At 39.6% G+C, this 10,068-nt stretch overlaps 1 protein-coding gene across 3 annotated transcripts in view; it reads left to right on the top strand.

The window, feature by feature from the left end:
• The first annotated feature begins 342 nt into the window (after positions 1-342).
• The window catches only part of srsf11 (serine and arginine rich splicing factor 11), a 30,304-nt gene continuing 20,578 nt past the window's right edge, over positions 343-10,068 (top strand). Inside the window, exons 1-3 of one of the 3 annotated variants that reach the window (XM_055641896.1) lie at positions 343-711; positions 5,625-5,758; positions 9,137-9,246. In XM_055641896.1, coding sequence (XP_055497871.1) covers positions 596-711; positions 5,625-5,758; positions 9,137-9,246 — 360 coding nt within the window. In that variant the 5' untranslated portion in view covers positions 343-595. Of the gene's footprint in view, positions 712-5,624; positions 5,759-8,312; positions 8,824-9,136; positions 9,247-10,068 lie in introns of those variants that run through there. The other 2 variants (XM_055641898.1, XM_055641897.1) reach the window with 2 other exon arrangements.

Here is a 10,068-nt window from a genome sequence, read left to right as displayed (position 1 = left end):
GTGTGGTGGGGCCCCAGAGGGGGAGGGGGGCTCGGCTGATGGGGGTGTGTGGTGGAGGGGGCCGGGTGAGAGGGGGGGTGGGGGGCTCGGGTGATGGGGGATGTGTGTGGGGGGGGCCCCAGAGGGGGAGGGGGGCTCGGGCTGATGGGGGTGTGTGGGGGGGCCCCAGAGTGGGAGGGGGGCTCGGGTGATGGGGGGGCCCCGAAGGGGGGGCTCGGGATGGGGTGTGTGGGGGGGTGGGCGGGCGCTCGGGGAGAGGGCGAGGGGGTGATCGGGGCGCGAGTGCGCGGGGAGTCGCACGCGCACACACCTGCCGCAGGCGGGGCAGCGGGGGAAGCAGCGCGCTTGCGCGGCCGGGCGCGCAGCATTGTGGGATACTGCGGAGGTTGCCTGTTGTCGTCGTTGTTGTTGAGCGTTTACGGCCGAGAGTGTTCACTGCCGTTTAATTATCGTCAAATTATCATATGTACTCTCCCACTTTCTTTTCTTATGTATTTTAATGTCTTAGGTTCGTGAAAACGTCGTGGAAAGTTGGATCGGGAAAATAAATTTCTGTCCCTTTTCCAACAAAAAAAAGCATAAATAATTTTAAACGATGACTACGGACGTGATTCAAGTGACCAATGTTTCACCGAGCGCGACCTCCGAGCAGATGAAAACTCTGTTCGGGTTCTTGGGCAAAATCGACGATTTGCGGCTCTTCCCTTCAGAGTGAGTAGCTCCAAACTCGCAGGCGGGGCCGGGCCTAGGCCGCGCCGTCCAGCGGCTCCACATGACCTGACGCCAAACGTTTAACTTGCTGCGGGAAACCGACCCTGTGTGTCCATTCTGCTTGTGCGGATGTACGTTTCCAAATACCTTTCGAAATTGTCCGCAGATGCCCTTTTCACGGATCTCGGAGCCTTCGGCAACTTCCACCATTGTCTGGCTATTGGTTGCCCACTCTAATATCTTTTCACCAGGCCACGTTTCCGCACAGCCGCGTTTATTTTGAAGTATATTGCTGGTCTAATCACATACCGACGATAAGGCTGTAGGATGCACTTAAATAACAAGAAATATTGCTTTAAGTTGCATCAAAGCGTACATTTGTATTATTACCCGAGTATTGTAAAATGGCCGCCAATGCGAAGCCGCTGCACGGATAGTCACAGGCAATAATTGTTCTAGGTACTCGTGTTCGGGATGCACGATACACTGTAGATCTAATATTAGACAGATTATTAATCAAATGAAACGTTGAGATAGCATAGTACTGATAGCGGAGTACTGGTTTTGCAAATGGGACCGACAAGCATAATACTAGGGCAAATGATCAAGTAATAAATGGGTGCACGTAACTCATTTAGTGTTGTTGAAAAGCGAACAGGAATTTGCCTTCTTGGGGATATGTACACATTCCTAACCATAGAGAGTTAATGTGGAACTTTAATTACGGTTTGGGAACCCATGCTTTGCGTTGAAATGTGGTTGAATGTACAGAGAATTAGTAAACTTCCTGCTTGTATGTGTGTATTCTGGGAATTAATGCACAATGTTACCTGGAACTAGAGGATGACTTCTAATGTCAAAACTATGCATTCTAAATTAGTTATTTTTTTATAGTTGCTGGTTTTAACACAAATTGGTGTGATCATTGTTCTCTGGAAATATTTGTTTGAAGTAAGCAAATGCTATGCCAAGGTCAATGGAAGAGTGCTACCAAGGATGAAGAAAAAAGGTTCACAGTGATTAGAAGCTATTTACTTCATTTTTTAGGCCCCGAGTGAGTAGGGAATTGAAATAAATCCATATTTCAATACTATAATTCAAGGAAACAGAAACATCCATGAGTATTTAGATATGGATAACCATGTATAATCAGCTAAAAAATAAGTGTACAATGCAAAAATTAGAAAGCCAAGACACTGGAGGAAGTGCTCCATTTCAAGCCACAAACTAGTATATTTTACGTTCTATTGCCTGAAATTGATGTTTGATTTCTTTGAAGCAAATGTTTATAGTTTTAACCAAGTCATGTGGCAGTGTCTGAAAAATTGTCCTGTTGTCACAATCTTTTGACTCATCAGTATTTTCACCATAAAAGTACGATGTATCCATTGATAATGAAAATTTATGTGTAAACAATTGCCTGTCAGTGTAAGCAGGCTTCCCACCACTGGTGGAACTGTGGTACGAATTGCCCAGGTCTGCTTTCCATTTTCTTCCTCCTTGTCAGGTAAGTTTTGTTTTTAATTTAATCTATTATTACTGCATTTCATATTTCTGTTGCCATGTCTCTTTTTCTCTTTTGTGCAACCTTGTTTTCCGAACTATACCTTTTCATCTAGGGCACTCCTGTTCATTGCAAAGCTTTGACATCTCCTGGCTGACTTACAGTTATTCCTGACAACCTTGCTTGAATTTCTGCACCTATTCAAACTTTGTGATTTATATCATGTCCCTTTCTCCTTTCAAATATTTGCTCTTTATTCTTCCACTCCTATTGCTTAGTTTTTGCTTTGCTTGTGCTTTATTGGTATGTTCTATTTAAAATTTTATTTTGTTGTCCTATTGCATTGTTTAAGTACTAATAACATGTTTGAAAAAAATCTTCTTAGATCTAAATGCGTCCTACTATACAACCCTCTCCATTACATCAACAACTTGTATGTATTGTATATCAATATTGAACTAATTACAACATTTATCCTTTTCAGTCACTGTTTGTCTGTACCACTGCACTTGTTTCAGAAGTAATTCCCAGAGTCTCATGCCAAGAAGGCATCCTAAGATATCAAAGCTATCATAAAAATACAATTTATTTTACATCATAACAAATTATTTGCAGCATATCTGAAACAATTTGGTGACCCAGGCAATAAGCATTTGTGTTTATACAAGTAAAATACCTAGGTTTTAAGTATTTAGCTTCAAATTTCATGAAATTTGTAAATGTCTTAAAAAATATTTTAAATGCAGATCGCTGATCCAAAAAGACATTTTTGTATTAATAAATTGCCTGTTGTACTGCTTGACCGTCTATCAGAATGTGGCAACTTCTGGTTCAACATGTCTGAGTAATGCATCTACAATATTTCATCATATTAATAAAGGCAATATAGCTATAATGTATTGCAAATGTGTATATATTTTGGGATTACACTTATTTGTTTTCATCAAAAACATAGCTGCATTCACATGTATGTAAATTCTCTCAACCTGCTACATGTAAATCTTTTGGTACAAATTATCGTAAATTTCTCGAGTGGTTGAATAAATATATTTTGCTCACTAGGGTTAAAATGTAACACGCACAAAGTGCAGCTTGTAGATTGCACAAGCCCGATGTGATGTTTCATTTTAATATGTCACCTAAACAATAATCCACAAGGCTTGGGTTGAGAAGCTTGGTTTCATGGGGAATGGTTGCTGCTCTCATCTGCCTAACTGAGACTTCCGAGCAACCTCTATTCTTCTGTTTTCAACCAGCCATAATTTGTTGTGCCAAAACCTGGATGTTGTACATCCAGCCACCTGGAAAGGAATTTGATTTTGCATATTTGTAAAGAACATACCAAATTAGTAGAGAGCAACAATATACTGTTTAAGAAGGAACTGCAGATGCTGGAAAATCGAAGGTAGACAAAAATGCTAGAGAAACTCAGCGGGTGAGGCAGCATCTATGGAGCGAAGGAAACAGGCAAAGTTTCGGGCCAAAACCCTTCTTCAGATTGATGAGAGGGGGGGAGAGGAAAGGAAAGGAGGTGGAGCCAGTGGGCTGAGGGAGAGCTGAGAAGGAGAGGAGAAAGTAAGGACTACCTGAAATTAGAGGTCAATGTTCATACTGCTGGGGTGCAAACAGCCCAAGCGAAATATGAGGGGCTGCTCCTCCAATTTACGGTGGTCTTCACTCTGGCCATGGAGGAGGCCGAGGACAGAAAGGTCAGATTCGGAATGGGAGGAGGAGCTGAAGTGCTGAGCCACCAGGAGATCAGGTTGGTTATTGCGAACTGAGTGGAGATGTTCGGCGAAGCGATTGCCAAGCCTACACTTGGCCTCACCGATGTAGAGCAGCTGACATCTAGAGCAGTGGATGCAATAGATGAGGTTGGAGGAGGTGCAGGTGAACCTCTGCCACACCTGGAAAGACTGTTTGGGTCTTTGAATGGCATCAAGGGGGAAGGTAAAGCGACAAGTGTACTACTAGTTTTGAAGCTGACTCGACCCAAAATTGATGCACTTCTCAAAATGTTGAAGGAGGGTTCAGAAATGGAATATACATTGACTCATCTCAAACTTTATGAAGGGCGTTTTAGTGTTCTAAGAGAATGTGGGGAGACTATTTTAGTTAGTTTTAGGAGTTGACACCACAGTCTGAGAATTTGAGTCGTTCCCTAATTTCACTTGCATCTTTTTTTTTGTCAAGGTTTATGTTGACAACCAGGCGAGTGAGAGTTTAGACCAAAGAGAAATTACTGTATCAGAGAATGATACCACGTAAAGAAGAGTACCATTTTAATTTTAATTAAAAAAAAAAATCTAAACATTGGTGTGGGGGAGGGAGCGGAGTTGTAATTCTCGTTATAGTGCTGAGATAAATGCATATTAATTTTTCCCTCAATGCCCATAGTTAGCGAATACATGTTAAGAATAATAGACGGAAAGCAACAAGGATGAAAATCAAAACTCAGAAGTGAAATGCTAAGATGGCAGATAAAAGAGGCAGAGCGGTGGTACATTTGTTCTGATGAGTGAATGTTCTAATATTGATTGTCATTTTTTTTTTTTTGGAATGAAAAGTAAATATCTTGCTTTGCTGCCTGGTTTTTGGACGTTATCAATATTTTGTAGTAGTATACTGAATAGTTGTCAGTTTTGTACAAGACAAAGATACAATTCCAAAAGCATCAAATGGTTATTGAAGTTAAACTCATTTGCATCTTATTTTTCTATTATGAAATCCATTTTGATAAAAAAAAGATGTTTAAGATATCATTGAGCAATTTAAATGCTTTTGCTAATGCTGTTGACTGCTGAACATAAGGTAAACCACTCCAGTAAACGTGATTTATAATATTAAAAAATGAATAACTAAATAAATGTTTTTTTTTAAATGGCCTATTGATTGGGTGCCAATTTAAAATGTCCTCATTCGGTTGTACTCAAAGACTACTGTGGCTATGTAATGACGTTCAGCAATTAAAGTGGAGGCACCTTTTGCTTGTGTTTTCTTATGTGGAATAAATCTTGCTCTTTCTGCCTTTTGATCTTTAAGGAATGAGCAGACCAGTGATTTCATTATTTTTAATGCTCGGCTGAAATAGTTGTGTCATTTCTACTTTGCATTCCCCTATCAGCCCTACTGTCACCCTGCTAGTTTGTGATTTATTTTTGAACATGTTCAATAACAAAATTAAGGAGTTGCTAAGCAAAAAATTAAATTGGACACGTGGACTTTAGCTGTTGTATGTATGTGCCTAATGCTTGTTGGTAGAAAGTATGGAGAAAAAAACTGATATATGCAGAACTGTGAAACAATGTAACTTTATTTGATTAAGATTGGAAAGTAGTTATTTCCATTTGTGTTTTATAAGATGGCATGTGAAGTCAGCGTTGGTTCAACCATGTTTTTCTTTTCCCAGTGAATCACCGTTGCCAGTGACGTCCCGCGTGTGTTTCGTAAAGTTTCATGATCCTGACGCTGTGGGAGTGGGGCAGCATTTGACAAATACGGTCTTCATTGACAGAGCATTGATAGTTGTACCTTACGCAGAAGGTTTGTGGTTTTATTGCTTGGGGATTTTGGCCCTTTCCAACTTCGGTTGTACACGTTAATGCCTTTGAGTAAATTGCATTGGACCTGCATGATGATCGTTATTGACATATTAACCCTTGGTATATTGTCATTATTAACAGCATCAGAAATGCCATATGTTAAAGATGCAGTGTACTTGAGAGGTATCCGGCGCTTGGCTGCCTTTTTTTTTTAATTTCAGTGGATTACCTCTAGGCTAATAACTAACGTAGGATCAAGACCAATTATAGGGCCCATATGTTCCCAGGTGGTTATGTTTAATTCTGCATATTAAAAATATTTTATGAAACGACATCAGGATTAAGGAATTCAATAAATCGTGGTCATAGTAATAGAAACATAAAAAATAGGTACAGGAGTAGACCATTTGGCCCTTCAAGCCATTCAATATGATCATGGCTAATCCTCCAAAAACAGTATCCCGTTCCTGGTTTTTCCCCATATCCCTTGATTATATTAGCCCAATGAGCTAAATCTCTCTTGTAAACATCCAGGTAATTGGCCTCCACTGCCTTCTGTGGCAAAGAATTCCACAGATTCACAACTTTGTTTTTTCACCCAGACAGCAATGCACGTCTTTAATTTGTAAACAGCACCAATGATGTATATGCAATGAGGTAGTATATAAGAATAAACACCTTGCAATAATGTTGAATGACAATTGTCTCAACGTAATTGGAATTTACCCACCTTTGTCTTTTTTTGAATGTGTTATATTTTAGTAACACATACGGCGAAACGTCTGAAGAAGGGTCTCGACCCGAAACGTCACCCATTCCTTCTTTCCAGTGATGCTGCCTGTCCTGCTGAGCTACTCCAGCATTTTTGTGTCATTTAAATTCAAACTATATCATAAAAACGAGTAATATCAAACCTGTTGAAACAAGTTCTTAATAGAAACCCCCCAATTAAAAGTAGAAATACCATTCCTTCTTATTTGTGGTATTATATTTGTGGGAATAAATTATACTGGTAGAGATTTATTATTAATGCAGTATACCAAGGGTTTTTAATGGGATGGGGTAAAAAATATAGATTTTTTAAAAAGTTGGTTAATCCAGCTTTTTGTGTGTTTTAGCAATGGTGGAGTTGTCTTTTTTTAAATAACCATATTGTTTCATTTAAAAAAAATACCCAGACCATCATCCAAAATAATAAATTCTTCTCTCTGTTATTTGTGTGTGTGATTTTTATAGTGGAGAAGGCAATTGCAGAGCCCCTTCCCTGATGACTGAAAAAGTGGGTCCTCTGCAGCGACAGGGGATTCTAGGCAATTTACAAAAGGCCAGCAAGCATAAGAGTCCCCACGTGTTGTCCTGTTATAAACATTTGTTCTTGTTAACTACCTTTTCTCTTTACTGTTTCTATATTTCTAGGCTTTGATGTTATCCAGCTTAGATTTTATGAAGGAAAGAATTCAGCAGATTTAAGAGGACAGGCTAAAGGAGAAATGAGCTTAATGGGGATAGTGTACTATAGAGTAGGTAATTTTGGCATATTCTATTTCCATTTGTAGGCATCTGGAAGTTCATTGGTAACAATTACATTTATGAATCAAATTACACACCAGGAATGGCAACACAAAGCTGTGTATGCCAAAATGACTTGCTTTGTGGTATCTGAAATTACACGGTGTACTCCACAGAACTATTCTTTAACATTTTCTTGTGAAGCTGCAGACAAGTTGATGCTTCAAACTGAGTACTAATTTTAGTTTTTAAATATTTATTACACATGGTGTCCAAAAATACTTCACTGTTGTGTGTAGCTTATATCCGTGCTAAATTTGATGCATTAAACAAAGCTTATTGAAAAATAATTGGATTAGGACAAAAGTGTTTCTGTTGCAAAACTGTATTAAAAGCCTTTTTTAAAATGTAGGTAACTTGAATAACTGAGAAAGCATACTGTTGTTTCCTCATCATGGAATTTCAACTTCTCTGGAGTACTATGCAGGGATTTTTATTTGCATGTTTTAATTTCTGTGGGATTGTAATTTGCACTGTAATGATGATCTCAATTAATTTAGTTCAAACGAGAAACACGGTAAGCAAGTAATACCTGCAAATCCCTGCTGAGCTTGAGAAAGGACTTGCAGCGTCAGAACTTTTATTTACTGATAGACAATGGCTGTCAGTTGTCTTTCATTCTTTTGCCTATTTTCCTTTTCCCCTTTTCTTTGTTTTTCCCTCCTGTGAAAATAGTCTTTCATCTGAGTATGAACACCAAAGGTACAAATGAACTGCGTAATATTATACATTTAAAAGATGAGCCTTTATTGCTGACAGTTGGTAGCATCAGAGTGATGTAAACAACCCAGATATCTCTATACTAAGTGCATTCTGTTAATTTTATCAGCACCGCTCAGTGCAGAAAGTGGAACCATTGCCTTTGTTTAACAGTGGTTTTTCTTTTTTTGTTGTTGTGTTTTACAGTTCTTTTCCCTGGTTCAGCCAGACCTATTTACCAGGCCCTGCTGAAAATACCACCCAACAGTTTTGCCTTCTGCAGCTAATCCAGTTTCTCTTAAGTGTCCTTTACTTGTTGTATGTTTTCTTGCCGAGGTGCCACACAGTATCTTATACATGCAGTGCTGATTACTGTTATCTGTAAAGGATAGAAATGCAGTTGGTGTGTATATATATTTACAGAATGTCACTCTTGATTGTGGGGCATTGGGGCACAGTGGCAAATTAATATCTAGTAACATTGCAAAAAAAAATTTGGTTCACTTGCACAAAGTAGCATTTAATATATAATGAGCAGTATGTTTCAGCTTGTTCATGAATTTCTCCTGTCTAATGGTAAGTTCTAAACAAGTCATAGTGAACTTTTTCATGATTTTGGTCCCTAAATCATAAACTTTTTTTGTCTTGTGTATCTTGATTTTTCTGTGTGCTTTATAGTGAAGCAGCCGACACGAGTCGCTTGTTCATAAAACATCTTTTGAAAAGTTGAGAGCACAACCCCTGGAGAACCGACTGTGCTTGCTTACGTTTGGTTCATGACTAAAAAATCGAGTACAGGTGATAATATCTTGGCAGTGTTACAAAAAAAAAGTAGTGTGTATTGTGATATTTATATTTTTTTTACTATAGTATATACTGATGTGTAGATTCAGGGCAAAAAAAAACAAATTTTACGTCTATGACATTTCATTCTAAAAGTTTAAAGGTTTCAGTTGTAATTAGTAAATCATAAATCTATTTTAGCAAGATTATAAGTACTTTCTACAAGCTAAGGTGCTGAAAACAGTGAGACCTTGTTTTTCTAGGTGTATGTATGTGTTCTCGCAACATCACAGAGTTTGATCTAATGCAGATCTGAATTTTTCTACAGGAGTCATTCCTGATGAATCTAAGGCTTTGTCTCTGTTGGCACCAGCTAATGCAGTGGCAGGTTTGCTGCCTGGAGGTGGACTTTTGCCAACACCAAATCCTCTTGCGTCAGTAAGTAAATTTCAATTTTCGGTTAATTAAGACTTGTTCGTAAAGAGAATTTATTGCTGATTTACAGATTTTTTTTGAGCACATTTGTAATGAAACAGCAACATGAGCCCATCATGTGGATATGTATAATTTATTGTATATGGTATATTGAAGGTGTCTTAAACTTTGATAAATATTAACATTTATCACCGTATACTGAATATTTGTAAATATTAACATTAAAGCACAGTAGAAGTGCTTGAAGATGACATAATCAGATCGGTTTAGTACTCTGGAGAACAAAGCAGATTGGAGGAGCAATGTTCAAATGTGAAATTTCAAACATGGATTTGGGAGATGGCATTGTCATTGAGGAAAGAGTTGTAGGATCGGTAACTTTGAAGGCTGAGATAGAATTAAGAACTTTTGATTGTTGATGATGGCACACTTAAAGTGAGTGGTAACAGGGTCTGTTTATTCATAACTAGACCAAGGGGGATCCATTGGGTCCTGTCCCCTCAACACGTGGTTGCGGGGGGGCTGTGGTGTCACACACACTAACCACCCCCCACACACACAAGGGGTGGAGTGGAGTGGGGGGGGGGGGGATGGAAGAGTAGAGGGAGAGGGGTGGGAAAGGGGGCACAGGGAGAGGGTGGAGGGGGCAGAGGGGGAGCAAATGGAGGGAGAGTGGGGAGCCACACGCTGCCTGGACCCACAGGTGGCCACCATGGCCGGACCCAGGAGCAGACAGTTGGGGAGATGCCCCCACATCCCACCCGGCCCTCCCCCCTCGGGTGCCCAGTGTCGGGTGCCTGGGGCTGGAATGTGGCCGGGGCTTGG

This window comes from Leucoraja erinacea, chromosome 10, assembly GCF_028641065.1.
Source record: "Leucoraja erinacea ecotype New England chromosome 10, Leri_hhj_1, whole genome shotgun sequence".
Lineage (NCBI taxonomy): Eukaryota > Metazoa > Chordata > Chondrichthyes > Rajiformes > Rajidae > Leucoraja > Leucoraja erinaceus.
This window is presented reverse-complemented; position numbering and strand designations above follow the sequence as displayed.